General features: G+C 40.8%; 1 protein-coding gene across 1 annotated transcript in view; it reads right to left on the bottom strand.

Moving 5' to 3' along the window:
• The window catches only part of LOC148789769 (uncharacterized), a 49,779-nt gene extending 29,423 nt beyond the window's left edge, over positions 1–20,356 (bottom strand). The window contains exons 1-2 of the mRNA XM_088892632.1: positions 20,202–20,356; positions 18,073–19,602 (exon numbers count right to left, since the gene is read on the bottom strand). Of these exons, the coding sequence (XP_088748758.1) occupies positions 18,073–19,447 (1,375 nt within the window). The 5' untranslated portion in view covers positions 19,448–19,602; positions 20,202–20,356. The remainder of the gene's footprint in view (positions 1–18,072; positions 19,603–20,201) is intronic.
• Positions 20,357–20,999: the final 643 nt, after the last annotated feature.

The following is a 20,999-nucleotide window of genomic DNA, read 5'->3' as shown; positions in this document are numbered from 1 at the left end:
CTGGGCGACCAAGTTTTCTCTTCAAGTTGCTGAATCTGGGCGGAACAGAGGATTGAATCTAGGCTGATCAAATCGGATCTGCAACTGGTACAACCCTAAAGTTTTCTTTCTTCTTTTATTTATTTCCTTGGTCATGTACCAAGTGGAGAACAAATGAATCCAAACCAATGAATGTCGGCAGACTTTTGTGAGGGTTATACCTCTTTTATTTGTTGGATCGTGTGATCCTATACCTGTGAAAAGGTGACTGTAGGTCAACGATGACCTGTTTTCTCTGCTTGTTAGTCTGATTTCATGTGTGTTAGGATCTCTCTTATTGATTAATGTTGTGGTGGAACTTACTAGAAAACCAGTAGGCTGGGACTGTTCTTCATGCAGATCTGAAAATCAGTCTCGTCATAGTTCTTCTTTGGAAATTGGTGCTGTTTTTTGTGCTCAGATTAAGTCTAGAACTGAATTGTTGTGTGTGGAGCTTTTGTCGATATAAGGAGGGATCCTAAGTTGAGAGTTTAGATAAAAAAAAAACTTTGTGTTTACCATGTCGTCTGAGAATTCTGCTACTTCAGAGATTTCAGGGAGCCACAATGGAGTGAGTGGGGGAATGGATATGAATTTCCACATGGTTGTTATTCCCTTTGATGGTCTGAACTACCTTGAGTGGTCTAGGGGAATAAAACTTTACATCACTACTAGGGGCAAAATAGGATACATCAATGGGAGAGTGAAGGAACCGAAGAACGGAAGTGCTGAATATGATACGTGGAACCAAGAGAATAGTATGGTGATGCCATGGCTCCTGGTTTCCATGCTGCCATAGGAAATGAAGACTTTTATGTGGATTGAAACTGCTTGTGAGATATGGGAACAAGCAAAGTCCACCTATTTGGAGCAGAGACACTACGCCAAGATATACCAACTGCAAGCTGAATCCTCTACTTGCAAACAGGGAGAGAGGAGTCTCTCGATGTACTATTCTGATTTGACATCGATATGGAAAGAACTTGATCACTACCAGAATGTGAATTGGAAGTGTGATGAAGATGCAAAGGCGTATAAGTCACTTGTATCTCAGCAACGGGTCTTTGCCTTCCTCCTAGGGCTGAATCCTTCATATGAGTCCATCAGGGTGTAGACCTCAGGTAGTAAAGACTTGCCATCAGTTCAGGAGGTGTATACTTTAGTGCAATCAGAACAGAGTAGAAGTGTGATGAATTGTGTAGAGGGAGAGTCAGTTGCCCTAGCTGTCTGGGGAAATTCATATACAAATGTCGGAAGTGCTTTTAAGAAAGGTGACTCTCAGAAGAGAACAGATGATAAGAGTAGACTTTGGTAAACTCACTGCCAGAAGACAAGACACACCAGAGATACGTGTTGGGATCTCCATGGAAAACCTAAATGGGCACAGGATTTGGGTAAGAAGTCAACACCTGATCAGGGCAAGAAACCAAGTCAACAGAATCAGAAAAAGTATAACTTAGCTAATATGGCATCTCCAAAGACTAGTCCATTGGTAACTCAGGAGAGGCATCATAGTTCTGACCCTAAGGGAGAAATTATCAACTCCTTTCGTGGCCATTTGGAATTGTATGGTAGGACTCTCCACCAGATGGATTCTGGTCCTACACCCTCTACCTCTTTTGCGTCTACATCGGGTAATGCTGCCACTGCCTTCCATGTGTCATCTCATACCACTGATTCTCCTTAGGTTATTGACTTCGGATCCTCAAACCACATGATCGGTAAGTCAAATTTATTTCAGACATATAACCTTCTCTCTAGGAAAGATAAAGTGAGACTAGCTGATGGTTCTTTCTCTACCATAGTTGGCCAAGGTACCATACCTCTCCCACTCGACCTTACCCTTTCTAATGTATTGCATGTTCCGAAATTACCTATAAATTTGTTGTCCATTAGTAGTTTAACTCACTCCTTGAACTGTTCAATCACTTTCTTTCCGTCTTCATGTGTGTTTCAGGATTTGGCCTCAGGGAAGACGATTGGTAGAGGAAGCATGGTGGATGATCTCTACATGTTGGAGAATAAAGCTAGTCTTGTGGCTACAGAGTCCATGAGTTTGTCTAGTGAGAGTCAAGCCTATTTATGGCACAATCGTCTTGGTCATCTTTCTTTTGAGTCATTAAAAGTTATGTTCCCAAAGTTGTTTGAGTCCTTGTCAGTGAGTCAGTTACAGTGTCAGACATGTCAATTGAGTAAACATTGTAGAAGTTCTTTTCCTTTGAGAAATAAAATATCTGAATTTCCATTTCATATTGTTTATTCTGATGTTTGGGGCCCTGTTACTCTACCTACTGAGGTTGGATATAAGTACTTCATTACCTTGATTGATGATTACTCTAGATACACTTGGGTTTACCCTATGTGATCTAGAGATGAAGTGCCAAAAATTGTGAAAGACTTTCAACGCATGGTGTTCACTCAGTTCCAAACTGAAATCCATATCTTCCAGTCGGACAATGCGAAGGAATACTTCCATAGTGATCTCACAAAATTTTTTGCTTCGAGTGGGTCACTTCAACGAAGCTCTTGTGCTAGGACACCCCAACAAAACGGTATTGTTGAACAAAAGAACCATCACCTTCTCGAAGTAGCTCGTGGTTTATTAATTCATATGAATGTGCCAAAACATTTTTGGATGGATGCAGTTTTGTGTACTACATACATCATCAACTGTATGCCATCTCGGTTACTAGAGTATAAGGCCCCACATCAGCTTTTGTTTCCTACAGCTCTGTTGTCCACCATTTCGATGTGTGTTTTTGGGTGTCGTTGCTTTGTCCATAACTTGTCCCCTACTTGAGGTAAGCTTGATCCTCGGGTTATTCCTTGTGTTTTCCTTGGTTACCCTTTATCTCAAAAGGGGTATCGTTGCTATGATCCTACCTCTCACAAATACTATGTCTCCATTGATGTATCCTTCTTTGAGAATCAACCTTTCTTCTCGGTTTCTCCTCAAGGGGAGAGTAGGGTTGAGGAGAAACAGGCGGCTCAAAATCAACTACCTCCTTTACCCGATCCTCCTCCATTTTGTGTCTTTCATCGTCACCATAAAAGCCAATAGAGTTCAAGAGCCATGGAACCTGACACTATGCAACCAACATCATCGAATTGGCCAGAGGCAGATCCTTCTCATCAACCAGGTACACTTGCTCCTATTGATATGCTTGTTCCTCTCAATGTTGATTCCCCTGTCATCAATGATCTTGATGTTCCTATTGCTAAGAGGAAGGGTGTTAGATCTTGTACCACTAACCATCCTATCTCTAATTTTGTGTCCTATGATCACATTTCACCTTCATTCCGTGCATTCCTCTCTTTTGTGGAGAGATGCAATGCAGGAAGAAATTGATGCATTACACAAAAATGGCACTTGGGAGTTAGTGGATCTTCCTGAAGGGAAGGAACCAATAGGTTGCAAGTGGGTGTTCATAATGAAACACAAGGTTGATGGAACTGTTGAAAGGTACAAGGCTAGACTGATAGCAAGAGGTTTTACATAGGTATATGGGGTGGACTATGCAGAGACTTTTGCTCCAGTAGCCAAGATGAACTCTATCAGGATTCTTCTTTCAGTGGCAGCAAATCTTGATTGGGAACTTCACCAATTGGACATAAAAAATGCTTTCTTGAATGGTAACTTGGAAGAGGAAGCGTACATGACCCAACATCCAGGTTTTTGTGCCAAAGGCAGTGATCAAAAAGTGTGCATGTTAAAAAAATCTTTATATGGGTTGAAACAATCACCTTGGGCTTGGTTTAGTAAGTTCCACTTAGCAGTTCAACAGATGGGGTTCAAACAATGCCAGTCAGATCACACTCTATTTGTGAAAAAAGGTGAAGGGAAAATTGCAGCTCTAATTGTGCATGTGTATGACATAGTGATCACAGGAGATTGGGAGGCTGAAATACGAAGACTAAAAAAATTCTTAGCTACTCAATTTGAGGTGAAAGATCTAGGCCCCTTACATTATTTCCTTGGAATTGAAGTTGCCCGCTCTCACAAGGGCATCTTTATTTCCCAACAGAAATATGTACTAGATCTACTAGAAGATACAGGCAAGTTGGGGGTAAAACCAATTGATTCACCAATTGAATCTAATCATCAGTTGAGAGATAATCAGGGAGAGTTTTTGAAAGATGTGAATAAGTTCCAGAGACTCATAGGGAGACTTGTATTTGTCTATGACCAAGCCTGATATTGCTTATGCAGTGGGTGTCCTTAGTCAGTTCATGCATAATCCTAGGACAACTCACTTTGAACCTACAGAGAGGATCCTTAGATACCTCAAGAAGTTTCCTGGAGCTGGTTTGTTGTTCCAGAAACATGGACACTTAAGTAGAAGATCAAGACTGTAATCAGTCTTGAATCCTAATAGATTTTAGGTTTACAAAACAGAAGAAAAGTGAGAGAAAGGAGAAGGAATAGAAGAGAAACAGAAGAACACAAGGGGTTGAAAGGAGGGACAGATTCTGACAGATCTGCCGCTGCCACTCTCTTATTATTTATAGGTTATGTTCAGTACATCATGGAAAGGACAGATCTGCCCTTAGTACTTACATGATAAATAAAGTAAATAACAACTGAATTAACAAATTGACACTACTATAACTGAAACAAATAACTACACATGTTGTCCTACGAACACAGTGGGGACCACTGCTGTGGGGCCCACATCAGTGTTCTCTACACTCCCCCTCAAGTCGGGAGTTGATATCTATCATTCCCAACTTGGATAGGTTTGTCTCTAACTTCTTCCTTGGTACAACCTTGGTGAGAATATCTGCGAGCTGCATATTAGATGTGATATACGGAAGACACACTTCTTGTGATGTGACCCTTTCTCGCACAAAATGTCGATCAACTTCGATATGTTTAGTTCTGTCATGCTGCACTGGGTTGTGGGCTATATTAATAGCCGCCTGATTATCACAATACAGCATTAAGGGCTTTTCATAGTCAATACCCAACTCTTCAAGTAGTGACCTCAGCCATAAGATTTCAGCCACTCCGTTAGCCATTGACCTGTATTCCGCTTCAGCACTGGAGTGGGAAACAACACTCTGCTTCTTACTTCCTCCAAGAGACAAGGTTACCTCCCACAAGGGCACAATATCCAGAGGTAGACCTTCTATCATCAACACTCCCAGCCCAATCGGCATCTGTATAGACCTCCACCTTCATGTGATTATTGTTATTGAGCAGTATACCTCTACCCGGGCATCTCTTCAAGTATGTTAATATTCTCTCTGCCGCAAGAAGATGAGAAGTTCTAGGGGAGTGCATGTACTGGCTAACAACACTAACTGCATAACTGATATCTGGCCGAGTGAGGCAGAGATATAGGAGCTTTCCAACCAACCATTGGAACATAATTTTGTCTTCAAGAGGCTCCCCGCCCTCTGCACTAATCTTGTGATTTTGTCCAATGGGTGTATCAGCAGGCTTAACACCCAATTTTCCAGTTTCCGCCAACAGATCTAGAACATATTTTCTCTGAGAGATAAAAATCCCCTGCTTGGATATAGCAACCTCAATACCCAAAAAGTACCGTAGTGCACCAAGATCTTTCACCTCAAACTCTTGATGGAGCTATTTGAGGGACTCAATCTCATGGCTGTCATTTCCTGTCACCACAATATCATCAACATATACTGCAAGTAGTGTCAGAGAGGACTCCACCCTCTTGATGAATAGTGTATGATCTGACTGGGACTGTACATAACCAAACTTTCCAAGGGCTAATCTGAACCTATAAAACCAGGCTCTAGGTGACTGCTTCAAACCATACAATGCCTTGTTCAGTCGGCAAACCTTCTTACCTGTCTCTGTATCATAGAATCCAGGAGGCAACTACATGTAGACCTCTTCCTGTAAGTCTCCATTCATAAAGGCATTTTTAACATCCATCTGGAACAAGGGCCAAGAATGATTTGCTGCAAGGGATAACAGAACTCGGATGGTGGTCATCTTGGCTACTGGGGCAAAGGTCTCCAAGTAGTCTATACCATAAGTCTGAGTGAACCCCTTTGCGACCAGCCGGGCTTTGTACCTTTCAATAGAGCCATCAGCATTATGCTTCACAGTGAACACCCATCTGCATCCCACCGGTTTCTTTCCTTTTGGTGGGTCAACCAGTGCCCAAGTATTATTCTTCAACAGGGCATCCATTTCAACTTGCATTGCATCTTTCCATTCTAGAACTGATAAGGCTTCTTGCACTGTTCTTGGAATAGGGACATCGGCAATGGAAGTGAGATAGGACCGGTAAGATGGAGATAGACGATCATAGAATAAGAACTGTGAGATGTTGTGAGCTGTAGAAGTGGTGCAATGTCGTTTCCCTTTGCGAATGGCAATAGGGAGATCAAGGTCATCCACAAAAGGGGAAGTGGCAACAGTGGGAGGTGTCTCAGTAGGCTCTGGATCTGGAGCCGCAGAAGGAACTGGAGCTGGCCAGGACTGCCGATGACTAGGATCAACCTGCCTACATCGCCTGTGATAGACTCTCAACTCCTGCTCCCTCTGACCACCCTCACCACTACAGCCTTCATTACCCAGTGGAATAGGTAAAGGAACAACCCCACTTCCACTCTCACCGCTCTCCCCTTGAGGAAAGAAACTCAAAATAGCCCCACTCTCACTACTCTCCCCCTGAGGAGAAACCCTAGGATAATAGGGTGTCTCCTCAAAGAAGGTGACATCCATGGAGACAAACATTTTCCCTAAAACCGGATCATAGCAACAATAACCCTTTTGAGTTTGTGCATAACCGAGGAAAATGCATTTGGAGGCCTTAGGTTCAAACTTGGAATGATGAGGCCCGAGAAACTGAACAAAATAGGTACAACCAAAGGTTTTAAGGGGAACAATGAACAACTCCTCGTCTGGGTATAGAAGGGAAAAAGGGGTTTTCATATCAAGAACCCAGGAAAGAACTCGATTAATGAGATAAACTGCCGTGAGGATAGCATCACCCTAGAAGCGAATAGGTACATTGGAGGTAAACATAATGCTTCTAGCCACCTCCAAGATATGCCTATTCTTCCTTTCGGCAACACCGTTCTGCTGTGGTGTATAAGGGAAAGTGCTCTGGTGAATAACTCCATGAATAAGAAGGTAGGAGGTCAATGGCTGAGCAAAGTATTCCTTTGCATTATCAGATCTAAGGACTTGGATTTTAGCCCCAAACTGAGTGAGAATCATCTGATGGAAGTTTTGGGTTAGAGCAGGAACCTCATCCCAATAATGCATAAGATAGACCCAAGAAAAGCAGGTATGGTCATCAACAAACAGTAGAAAATATCTGTACCCACCCATAAAAGAGATATGATATGGCCCCCAAACATCAGTATGCACAATATCAAAAGAGGAATTACTCCTTTTATTACTTAAAGAATAAGAGGTTCTACAATGTTTGGCAAACTCACAACTCTCACACCTCAACTTTGATAACTCAACAGACTCAAATAAAACAGGAAACTGACTCTTCAAAGACTTAAAAGACAAATGACCTAATCGATTATGCCAAAGCATAACCGGACTCACAGACTGGGAAACAAAAGACTTCTTATCCACTGACTCCTCCCGACGAGAACTCTCTCCAAGCAGATAGATCTCGTTCGTCTCATGGCCAGTCCTAATCACCTTCCTCGTCTCCAAGTCCTGAAAAACACATCGGTCAAGGAAAAAGGTTACTGAACAGTTCATGTGTTTGGTAATACTACTAACTGAAAGCAAGTTAGTATCAAGCTTAGAAACATGCAAGACAGAAGATAAAGAGATAGTATCCGATAGCTTGAGGTCCCCCTTGCCCGAAATGGGAACAAGAGAGCCATCAGCAATGGATACTCTATCTCGGCCAGAGGACAAGTGATAAGAAGTGAACAATGATGGCAAGCTAGTCATATGGTCGGATGCACCTGAATCTATTACCCAGTAGTGGTCAGTATTACCTGGAGCTGAAGCATGGTAAGCTGAGGCTCGAGTACCTGAATGTGCAAATGCAGATGTGGTAGGAGCTGATGGTGACTGAGATGGCTGAGCTGAACTCCCAACTTCCTTTTCCAACTGTATGAGGGCAGCCCGAACAGTGGCTAAAGTCTCTAGGGATGTGCCTGATGAGGATGTTGAATCAGTGTTCACAGCCACATGAGCATTACCCTTCTTATTTCTTAGTTTTGTTGGGACCAAGTGAGAACGTAGCTTCCAACAAGTATCTTTTGTGTGCTTGGGTTTCTTGCAATGTTCACATACCAGATCCCATTTATCTTCCTTCTTCCGGTCCCTTTCTAGATCACCCCCTAGCTTAGGTTTAATAGTTGTCAGGGCTGGGAAAGGGGGCTGAGGCTGCATCATGACTTTCCTCCTGGTCTCTTCACTATGCACCAGGGAGTATGCTTGAGAAAGGGTCACACTATCTCTTGTCAATATCTGTCGTCGCACAATGTCATATTCTGAATTCAAACCAGCCAGAAACTCAAATACCCTATTCGTCTCGACTTGCTTTCTGTGAGTCAGTGCATCTTTGGGACTCTCCCACTCAAGGGTCTCTAAATGGTCAATCTCATGCCACAAGGATTTCAAGGTAGAGAAGTACACAGAAACTGGCTTCTCTCCTTGTTTAAGGTTGTTCACCTCACACTTCAATTCATAGGCTCTGGCAACACTAAGGGGTTGGGAATAGGTTTCTTTCACAACATCCCATATCTCTTTGGTTGTCTTTGCCCACAAGTAATTTCGGCTGATATGTGGCTGCATAGAATTACACAGCCATGCCATAACCAAATAGTTCTCTTGAACCCGCTTGGTGTATGTTGGGTCCTCCTTGGAAGGTTCTTTCACATCTCCCAAGAGGTAACCCAGTTTTCCCCTTCCTCCAATAGCCATCATAGCTGATTGAGCCCACTCCAAGTAATTTGACCCATCAAATCTCATAGTTGTAATCTGAAACCCGGTTTCAGATACACTACCATAACTGTTGTTTCCAAAACTACTTTCTCCCTGACCCTTAAACTCCATCTTTGATCAAGAATCAGTGGCTACAAACTGTTAGAGCCACTATACCAGAAAACAGAGTAAAATCAAGCGGGTCTGAAATCTGATTTGAAACCAACACAAATCTGATCTAAAATCTGATCTGGTCTGAAATCTGATCTAAAACCAACCCAAATCTGATCTGAAATCAATCGCCTATCACAGTATATGCAAGAAATCAACTCAAATCTGATCTGAAATCAATCGGCATGCACAATACCAGGCAGCATGTCAATCTGAGATGCTATTTTCTGAAATCACTACTGTGGGGCCCACTGCTGCGAGAGCAGAATTAGGGTTTCAACTATAGGTCTGAAATAAGTGCTCAGCTGCACTCTCCAAGCAGTCCGCACAAGTGGGACTTGTCGTAGGGTCAATATGAAACCCTAAAACTGATCACCTCTGAGAAGGGGGGGGGTTCAGCCCAACAGTCAAACCCTAGAAACAAACTTAAAATAGTTCGGCCTCTCCTTCTAGATAGGTCCAACCTATCTCGACTGATTGCAGTCTCTGAGACTAAATAAAAAAGACTTACTTATGGATTTCGGTTTACTGCCTTCCAGGGTTACCTGAACCCTAACCTTCGCTGTTTCTTCCTGATTACCAACTCTCTGCAAGCCGCGGCAAGTCCTCAACTACTGAGAACCTCTCCTGGTAATCTCCAAGATTCAGCCGCCGAATACTTCTTCATAAGCTTCCAGCCCTAGCTAGTCCTCATGTGGTCGGCTGGACTAGACACACATGAGAAGCCCTAGATAGGCTCTGATACCAAGTAGAAGATCAAGACTGTAATCAGTCTTGAATCCTAATAGGTTTTAGGTTTACAAAACAGAAGAAAAGTGAGAGAAAGGAGAAGGAATAGAAGAGAAACAAGAGAACACAAGAGGTTGAAAGGAGGGACAGATTCTGACAGATCTGCCGCCGCCACTCTCTTATTATTTATAGGTTATGTTCAGTACATAATGGAAAGGACAGATCTGCCCTTAGTACTTACATGATAAATAAAGTAAATAAAAACTGAAATAAATAACAATTGAATTAACAAACTGACCCAAACTGACACTACCATAACTGAAACAAATAACTACACATGCTGTCCTACGAACACAGTGGGGACCACTGCTGTGGGGCCCACATCAGTGTTCTCTACAGGTGGAAGTATATATTGATGCTGATTGGGCAGGAGCAGTTGATGACCGAAAGTCTACCAATGGGTATTGTGCCTTTGTAGGAGGAAACCTGGTCACATGGAGAAGTAAAAAACAAAGTGTGGTGGCTAGATCTAGTGCTGAAGCAGAATATAGAGCGATGTCTCATGGGGTTGCTGAAATCATGTGGATAAAAAATCTATTAGGTGAACTGGGTTTTGTAGCGAGCAACCCTATGTCACTCTACTGTGACAATAAAGCTGCCATCAATATTGTTGCTAATCCAGTCCTACATGATAGGACAAAACACATTGAAGTGGACAAGCATTTTATTAGAGATAAACTTGTAAATGGAGAAGTGTGTACTCCATATGTCAACTCAGAAGAACAACTTGCAGATATCTTCACCAAAGGTCTTCATCATGTGCGGCACAATGATTTGTGTGACAAGTTGGGCACGATTGACATCTATGCTCCGACTTGAGGGGGAGTGTTGAAATAGTTTAGTTATTTGTGTTAGGGTCGGTTTGGCTAGTTAAAGCCTTTTTTTTTATTTTCTGTTATTGTACTCACTTACAGCAGGGGCACAAGAGTCTTTTCCCTTCTTATTTCTGCTGCCCTATATAATATAATAGAAGCCGGTGCCGCCAGCACTGTTCCATTGCTCCAAACCTTCTCTTCTTCCTTTCTTTCTTCTTCTCTTCTCTCTTGTTTCCTTCTCTTCTCTACTTCCTCATATTTCAATCGGGTTTATTGCCAAGAGTAATTAAAGATGGTATGGATGCTAGAATTTGGCAGCTTACTTCAAATGGTTCCTTCTCTTGCCGCTCAGCTTGGAGAGCTATCTCTACATGAGGGGCTCCTTTATTCTGGCACTCTTTAGTTTGGAATAAAAGAATTCCTCCAAAAATTTCGTTCTTTGCTTGGAAGCTTTTGAAAGGGGATATTCCTACTGATGAGAGTATAAGAGGACTTTGCATCCCAGTAGTTTCAGCTTGTGTTTATTGTGCTAACAAGAAAATTGGAACTACGAATCATTTGCTTGTTTTTGGTAAGATGGCAGTTAAGGTGTGGACAAAATTTAGCTCTTTGTGTAGTGTTCCCCTTATTCACACGCAGTCGGAGAAAGACAGACTTCTGTACTGGTTAGAATTGGGCAGTGGCAGTCATTCTCAAATGAAAGAAATACTTGCATCGATCCCTCTCTTTATTATGTGGGAGTTATGGAAAGAGAGATGCAAGTGTAGGTATGACAAGCACACTAAAACGGCAGGTTTGATAATTGCTAAAGTCCTGAAATGGGTGCATGAAACTTGTTGGTCAATGCCGAATCAGGACCCCAGTTTTGTAGACCACTTGACCCTGGCAGATTTAGGGGTTCGTCCTATGCAACCTCGCTGTCCAAGGACTAGGCTGGTGCTCTGGAAATTCCCAAGTCCAGGTTGGTGAAAGGTGAATGTAGATGGAGCCTCCAGAGGTAATCCAGGTATCTCAGGTGGTGGAGGTGTCTTCTGCTCTGACCATGGTAAGTTTGTCCTTGTTTTTTCTTCATTTTATGACTGTACAACGAACATAGTAGCAGAATGAAGAGTGATCCGGGATGCTATATACTATGCCAAGGCATTAGGAATCTTGAGATGTGTGGTAGAAAAGTGATTCCCTGACGATGGTCCAGGTCCTAACTGGTGAGTCATCTCCCCCATAGACCACACTTCCATGATTAGATGACATAACAGAACTATCCAAGGGCATTCAGGTGCCCTACACTCATATTCTAAGAGAGGGGAATACAGTGGCAAATGGTTTAGCTAACCTGGCGTGTGACAGTTCAGAAAACCTTCAAGTGTTCACTGCCACAGAACATTCAGCTTTTACTTTTTGATGATGCTTTATTGCTTTCTAGAATTCGTTGTAAATAGATTTTGGGCTTGGGCTTTTGTTTCTTTTTTGAGAGCTTCTTGCATTGTTCTTGGGCTTGGGGCAAGGCGAGCTATGTCCTCCCCTGTAATCGTTGATTTTCTGATATTGATAATAAAATCTTAAGGTGACCCCCCTCCACCTGGAGTAAATTTTGGGGTTAAAGAAAACAATTAACTCAAAATACATTCCTAGAAGATGCAAAAAGGAAGAAATAAAGGCTTGCATAACTTCAAAACAATCAAACAGAGCATAAACATGACAGACACATGTATGTGTGTCTGTGTTTGTTATACAATGCTTTCCAATGGGTATTGATTAGCCATAGTCTTCCTTTGTCTATGTCTTAAGGTGAGGAATAAAGCAAGTACAATTCTATGGTTTTAAGCTTTGAGTGCACTACATGTAGTAGATTGATTGGTTGTAAGTTTTAATTGGATGACATATTGTACCAGAACCATGTTCAGAAGGTCATTCTGAGCCTAGAGATCTAAACAGTACCATCATTCTGCCTGCTTTACATCACCCAAATGGGGTGACAGAATAAATCCTTTTCTCCATTCAACTCTATCAGAAGTCGCATGTTTTTATATAGAATGAAGTAGAACATCTTTACTCAATTACCAGTCTACTAGACCCATTTTCTTTTCGGCCTTCTTCACATCACTTATTCTAAATGGTGCATTCACTGGTCTTGATTTCACAAATGAAAATGATTGTAGTCTACTTTCCCTTGTTGCCTAATTCTGATACCTAAGTTTTCTTTATGCTTATTTTTAGTTTCACTACTATGAATCTGGGATTCGTCCAACTCAAGATCCCATTACTGCTCCTTTTGTTTCTACTGCACAAAGAGCAAGCTTATAGCCATCTTTATCCACTTAGCATAATGATACAGGATGCTTCAGGTAACTTATTTGGAGCAAATCCCTTTAGTCCAATTTGCTGACGACACCACCTTTTTCTGTGATGCCTCATTTGAGCAGCTAACTTATTTGGATTATGTTCTAAGGTGGTTTGAAGCTGCTTCAGGTCTGAAAATGAATTTATCAAGAAGTGAAATAATGCTATCTGGAGAAGGTAATGTAGCAGGACATTTGGTGGGTAACTTGGGCTGCAAAGTTGGGAAGTTACCAACCACTATCTTGGCCTGCCCTTTGGTGCAAAAAGCAATTCCAGAAGAATTTGGGACACAGTCCTTGAGAGGTTCAACAGGAATCTTGCCACATGGAAATCTAAATATTTAACTAAAGGGGAAAAGCCTACTATGTTAAAAAGTGTTCTATCCTCCCTCTTTATTTACTACCTTTCCTTGTTAAATACCTGCTGGGGTGACCAAGCATCTGGAGAAGAAGATGATATCCTTCTTATGGGATGGGTGGAGAAGTAGTTTCAAGTTCCACTTGGTAAACAGTAAACTGTAAACTGGAACATTGCTTGCCAGCCTAGGAAATTAGGTGGTCTAAGTATCAGAAACCTTAGGCAAGTCAACAGATCTCTCCTTGGTAAATGGTAGTGGATAAGGAAAGAGAAAGTCTATGAAGAAGGGTTAAAGCTGGAAAATATGGGCTCTCATCCCTTGGGTCAGATTCTGGCTGGCCCTGGCCTTTCTCCTCTGGGGTGTACAGTCTAGAGCAACATCCACAAAATTCTCCCTGATTATTTGAAAGGAAGCAGGCTGCAGGTCAGGCAGAGGAAACCAGATCCAGTTCTGGAAGCATGTTTGGTGTGGAGACCCCACTTTGAGAAAAAGATTCCCTTCCCGTTTTGATATTTCCATTGATAAAGATGCTGTGGTGGAAGATTTCTATGATCAGGTTAATGAGAAGTTTATTTGGGCCCCATCCTTTAGAAAGAATATAAATGGCTGGGAAGTGGGCCCTATGAATGATTTGCTGAACCACCTTCAAAACTTCAATCCTAACCCCCTCTTGGAAGATGAAAGAATCTGGTCCTTTGATTCTTCTGGTGAGTTCTCAGTCAATTTTTTCTTCGGCTGTCTCACCCTACAGCAAGGATATTGTTTCCTGATTTCCCTTTAGATAAAATTTGGGTTCCCCACATCCCCTCAAAGATGGCTTTTCTGGGTTGGACTGCAGCTCATGGAAGATGCCTAACTTTAGAGAGGTTATTGAGAAGACAAATTCCCCTGCCAAGCTCTCTTGCTCCCTTTGAAATGATGCTCCAGAATCCATAAACCAACTCTTCCTCCATTGCAGATTTTCTCAGCAACTGTGGACACTATCCTGCTTTGGTATTCCTTTTGTGGAACTGGAATCTGTTATCCAACTATTGCAAGGCTGGGCAGCTAGGGATCTGAACAGGAGGGCAAACTTTTGTGGAACACCCTCCCAGCTGCTATCATTCGGTTAATTTGGAGGGAAAGAAATTGTCAAATCTTTGACCATAAAGTTTCAAGCATTGAGGATGTTAAAAATAATCTTATAGGTTTACTTTGTTGTTGGCTGGGTTAACATGATCTATTTAAGGACATCCAACTAATCTCTTTTTTGAGAGTTGGACCTTCTTTTTGACAAAAGGTAACTTTTTTAATACAATCCCTTTGTATTAAAAAAGGTAATACACAATCCCTTTTTTAATACAAAAGGTACCTTTTTTGAGAGTTGGACCTTGGACCTTCTTTTGTATTACCTTTTTAATACAAAAGGTAACTTTTTTAACACCCTCCCTTTGTTGAGCTTTCTGTATATTCCCATTGTACAGACCCTCATTATACATGAGTTCTTTTTAATACAATCCTTTACCTTAAAAAAAAAAGCTATTTCTGCATGTCTACTCCCATATTTAATAGCATCAAATATTGAGATTACTTGAAAGCTTTAGAAACTAAAGGATTCCCCAATATCACTAGTTTTGCATTTATGTCTTCTCAATCTTATCAGTAACAGCTATGCCATAGCAAACCTCATAAGCAGATGCCAATAGACCCAATATTAACTCTATCAAATTCATGCTTTTGTTTCACAATTGAAACTTCAGTACAGGATAAAAGAGAAGGTTTGTCTGAGGTTCACTTTTTTTATCAGATTATCAGCTTGTCTGATGTTCAGATTGGGCATAAAACCATTACTGTATCCTCTTAAGAATATCTGATAATTTTGTTCTCTCTGAGACATAATTAGAATGAAAAGAAAGACTATGATTTGGTCAGCTGACAATGCTCAGACAGAATAATATGATGATGATCTGTCAACTGTTCCTACCACAGTTTATTAGCATATTAGTTTGCTGATAATTAATAGTCGGTGAACAGTGTCATAGATAATGACAGTGCATTGCAATAAGACCAAACATCCAGTAACAAGCCCTCATGACTATCTACTCCAACATGTTTATGCTATTATATGGAATCTAAATTAGTTTGATAAGATGATGCTAAAATCCCCAAGCACACTGAAAAACAGAGAAGTGTTCAGTAAGTGACAAAATGGCTGAATTGAACAATTGTAAATAGCAGTGTTTATAAAACTGGTCTGGACCATCCGGTTGGACCAGTTGAACCATAACCGGGATCTTGGTCGGGGTCAACACCCGATTTTTGCTCGATCCGCCATCTGAGCCTCCAATTCACCCTAAACACCCGATCAGACCCTTCCAACCTCTCCGAAACACCCAAAAACCCAAAAAACTCAAATTTCACTCTGAGAGCCCTCAAATCCACCATTAAACCTGCCCTATACCTATCCGATGGCCCCAATCGACCCCTACTTACACCTCAACCACTAGATCCAGCGCAACCATCATACTCAAGATCTCCCAAAACACCTACCCGTAAAATTTCAATTCAAGATTCCCCCGTTTACCCCTTCATCCAACAAGGATTCCATTTCAACCCCTCTCGCTAGCTCACACACTCAGAACCCAGATTACCTTGATTTTGACACATCTGAACCGATCAAACCACGCCATTAGACTCCAGACACACCAAAACACCCACCTATGAAATTCCATCCCAAAACACCTTCATTTACCCTCGATCACACAAAGATTCCATTTTGAGGCTCCAGATTAACCGGATTCCAAAATAATATGTACATAAGTAAAGGAGAGGGGAATAAGCTATTAAAAAAAGAAAAAAAGAAATGAATAAAACAAAAAAATAATAAAATAATATGTACATAAGTAAAGGAGGAAAACTAAAAAAAAAGGAAAAATATAAATAATTCAAAATAAAAGATTTTTTTATTATTTAGAAAATAAAAAAATATAATAATAAAGTTGCATAAGAAAACAACAAAAAAATATAAAAGAAATAAAATTGATGAAGGGGAGAGAAAATAAAAATATATAAAATTAAATAAAAATAAGTGATGAAAATAAAAAACAAAATTAAAATAAAAAAGTAGATAGGGAAGATTGAAATTGGTTTTTTTTTATGTTGCTCGGTTAATTGTGAATTTGTGATTATGCTTGTTTGGTATCTCATGTGGGCCCCACCTATTGGACCCGGGAGAAGGATGCCTAATCCCTTCACTCTCCCATCCAAGTCTTACCCAGACTGGTTAGCAGGTGCCTCAGGCTATTGGAGTCACTAATGAACCAAAATGCTTTCTGATATAAATCCCGGAGGTCCCATCACCTCCCTTTCATTTGCTTGATGGGTGGCGACTCCATTTCCTACCTAAGTGGTAAGTGAGCTGGTTTTCTGATGCTCACAATCGGTTCAGTCATACACCAATAACAGCACTTTATCAAAACTAGTGAAAAACAGCTGACCAGACAGTTTAACTAGAAAACCGGTGAGCCGACCACAGTTTTGTGAAAACGCCGGGGTCTTTAACAATTGAAATTTTAAAATGTGTTTAGTAAGATTTGAACCCATGACTTCTAATTTATATGTATTGCTTAATTACCATTAGTCCACCTCTTTACTTGTGTTAATTAATGACTCTTTATTATACATATTACTTTATTATACATGTATTTTAAAGAAAATGTAAATTAAGAGACTTGACCCTAGTCATTTGCTTTACAAATTAAGGAACCTGCCATCTAACTACCATATTTAATATATTACAAGTTATAAAATATACTATATGTAGTATTTATATGACCCGTAGTATATATATATATGTATATGCCACATCATCATGGTTCGACCCCAGTTGAACCTCTGACCCGTGAACCTCTCCCTTCTCCAGTTCTATGCCCAGTCGGTTTTCTGAACATTGATTAATAGGCCATCCCTCCCAATACCCCAGATTACTAGGACCAGCATTGGGTAATGGCTTTCTACAAGTACATTTATAACTTCATCCTGGTACTAAAAGCCATTTAGAACAAGTAAAGATAAAACGGGATGGCTGACACGCTGGCCAAGCAAGTGGTGTCTAGGGAACAGTTGTTCTGGGCAGAATTGTAATCGGGATTAAAACAATCTTTCATGGGGGCTAGATCTTTAGCCCCACCTTTGTAATTTGCCATTTTAATATCTAATGAAAAAACCTGCTTACAGATAAAAAAGGTGGTGAAGAAGAAAAAAATGTCAAACTCGGTAGCCAGTATCTACAATCTCCTACGAATTGAGTTTCAAGCACTAATCTGGAACAGGATTCCTTAATTTGAATTTTGAACTGCTGAAGCTATTATTTTAAGATGATAAAATAATCATTAGAAGATTAAGAAAAAGGCCATCAATCAATGTTGGTCCCAGCTATCTGTGGTCTTGGGAGGGGTAGACTGGATACAGTCCAAACCTTAGGCTTTTCTTCTTTTTCTTTTTCTTTTTTTTTTGGGGCACGAAGTGGCCACTCTCAAACTTGAGCCTGCGTTCTCACGTTTCTCAGCCCGATATTTTACCATTATACCAAGTTAGGCCCTAATCATTATAAGATAGATGAGTGAAAATAAACATAATATGAAGCAGGGGATTCCATGTTCACTAATAGCAATACATGGTCAAACACAAATGAGGCTAGATTGTCAACCACGCACCTGACTGATCATGGATGGCTTTGTGTTTTACAGTCCCAACAGCAGGAGTAACCATGGAAGACTCTAAAGGGAAGTTAATGTTATGATAACCTTGGTGCAGTTGAATAGGATCTGATCCACTGGGTCTTTGGATTGAAGTAGTAGGTCTTGGCACTACTCTGAATGGCCATCCTTGTTTATTATCCATAAACCCAGCCGGGGTGCTACTGGCAGGTCTTGAAGCAATGACAGCAGAAGAAACCATGGAAGATTCAGCCGGGGCTTTATTGAAATTATTCAGAGAACTGTGGGCGTGTTGCATTGGAGATTCATAAGGTCTTGAAATAACACTAGGTGGTCTAGGCAGCACCCTAGATGGACAGGCTTGTTCATTTCTTGAAACATCAACTTGTATGCTACTACAGGATCTTGTAGCAATGCCAGAATAACCATAGAACCCACTGTAAGGATCAATGTTTGCATATCTTGCATTACTGTTATGTCCAACACCTAAGATATTGTCATTTGGCATCCCAAGAAAATATTGCATGTAACCTTGTGGTGTTTGCAACATATTGAATGGACTTGAACTGTTGCTGGAATTGATTACATTGCTGTCATTGTTGGACCAGGTCCAACCACCCATGTTGTGGCTAAGCTTAGGAAGGTCCTCACTAGCTTGTGGTACAGAGGAGATATTTGTATGGGTGCCAGTATCCACACCATCATGATTACTAATTCCTCCGCCTTGGACATTAGAACTAGATTGAAAAGCATCCGTTGCATCAACACCTAACCCAAGTTTCAAAAAACTGCCATCAAGCTTTTCTGAAGAATGAGGGATATCAGGCTGAACTACATTGGTCATGATATTGTTGCCAATCATTGAATCACGATGATCTGATGTACTAATTCCATGGTGTACAAAATTTCCATGAATCTGTTGCCCATGAAATTCATTGAAGAGGGGTGAACAAAGGCTAAGTTGAGTACCATCAGCTGGGCTGACCTGACTGCTAGATTGTAATTCTCCAGTAATGTTACCTCTGGTGTGTAAAGGAAGTCTGTCAACTAGTGAGCTCTCAAAGCTATTGAATTGAGTGGTACCAGACACAGTACTATCACTGTTTACCGCAATGGTTTGATCATGTGACAGAAATGCTCCTGTCATGTCTCTTGCAGTATCTGGATTATCTTGGAGATTTCTGCACAGTATGGGCACATGGCTGATGCCTGCACTTCTCTTATCAGGTGTCATCCTGAGATGAATTTGAGAAGGTCCCAAATTCTCTGCAGCTTCAGTTTCCAGTGTACGGAATCTGGAACCTTCAACATGATGGGCTGGAGAAGAAGCTGGTGATGAGTTTCTCTCCCGATTAGGATCATTGATATCCATAGAGTAATCAACTTATGAGTGTCTGGAAATCAAACTCTCTACACAAATACAAAAATGGCTTGAACTGTAGGGTGGGTATTAAAGAACTCAAGTCTTATATGCATTTGTCAGCTTCAAGCTATTTCTGTGACAGTCCTGATATGCAGTATTTCCTCCTGACCATGGTGTAAAGATCCAACTACTAGTCAATCCCTTGGTTCAACCTTCAGAAATTGTTACTAAAATAAGAATACTATAAACCATAAGAGTAAAACTTCCAAATGGATTATGTCGCGTACTGAAGTAGGGGAAAGGGGAACATTAATCAAAATCCGGTAGTTAACAGAATTCAGGCTTTGGGATTTGTGCCATCACTAGATATCTGTATGTTAGTATTGATCAAATATCTAGGAAATGTTGGTTATAACACACAAGATGGCCACTGAAGCATTTCTCCCCCTAACAAAGTTCTTGTAAGTAGGTTTTTGAAAAGCAAAAAGATTCAAAAAATAGGTCTTGATCATTGAAAAAGAAAAAGTAGCTGCGCCCGAGTCCTCAAAGAATCTTACCTATAGAGAATACAAAGAACACAATACAAACATAAAAAAAGAAGTAACCAGCAATCAAGAAGTGAAGATGTTGTTAGAAGGGAACCTAGTCCATCCATTAACAGAAAAAAGAAGAAAAGGCAAGACTATAGTTATCTCAAGGACAGAAAAAAGAACATATAAACGGGAAATGGAAGAGAATCAGACACCAGAAAATCGTCAATGACCTTACGTAGAAGATAAACACAGTTCCAAAACAGAAACCGAAATCAAGAAACTTTCACGAAAAAGCAGAAATCGCTTCAGCGTATTGGCTTCAACTTGAGAGAGAGAGAAAATGAGAACGAAAAGGGGTTTTGGCGCTTCAGCACAAGGCATGAGGCTTTTAAAGGCTTCGGTTTGGCCCACGACGATTTGCCACGTCAGAGTAAAAGAACTTTTTGGCGAGGAAACTTCTCAATAGGAATTAAAACCCGTGTCATTTTGTAGGGTAGTTTCGTTGCTTTAGAAATTAAATAGCTACACATTTTCCCACTGTACCCCTCTATTCGTCTGACTTAAGGTATAAGGAACCTGGTTCTGACGTGTCTTTCAACGTCGAGAGTCTCGAGACGAACCTGTCCCACGCTTCGACACCGCTGGATCAGAATCAGCATCGTTCTTTGAATCGTCAAAACCCTTAATCTTCTCCATTAGCGGATTCAGGCGTGGACCAACCCGAGGTCAAGCTCAAGTTGGTAAATTCAGGCCTAATCCAATACGATTCTGATTGGATTCGGGCTCAGGAAGGGTTTGATCGGATTTGCGTAAATTGATTTGGTTTGAAAGAATTTGTATAATTTTGTATAGTTATTTTTTATTGGGTTTTATAATGAATTTAAAAATAAAATTAATTGAAAATATATATAAATTTCTTTTAGGTTGAGTTTGGAAGGAGTACAAATGCAAATATGTAGAATGCAAAACCTTAAATCTAGAAGTTGAGTTGTATTAGTTATCACTAGACCTGTTCATGGGCCGGGTGG

This window comes from Nelumbo nucifera, chromosome 8 (assembly GCF_055504915.1).
Source record: "Nelumbo nucifera cultivar China Antique chromosome 8, China Antique-T2T, whole genome shotgun sequence".
In the NCBI taxonomy this organism is placed as follows: Eukaryota; Viridiplantae; Streptophyta; class Magnoliopsida; order Proteales; family Nelumbonaceae; genus Nelumbo; species Nelumbo nucifera.
This window is presented reverse-complemented; position numbering and strand designations above follow the sequence as displayed.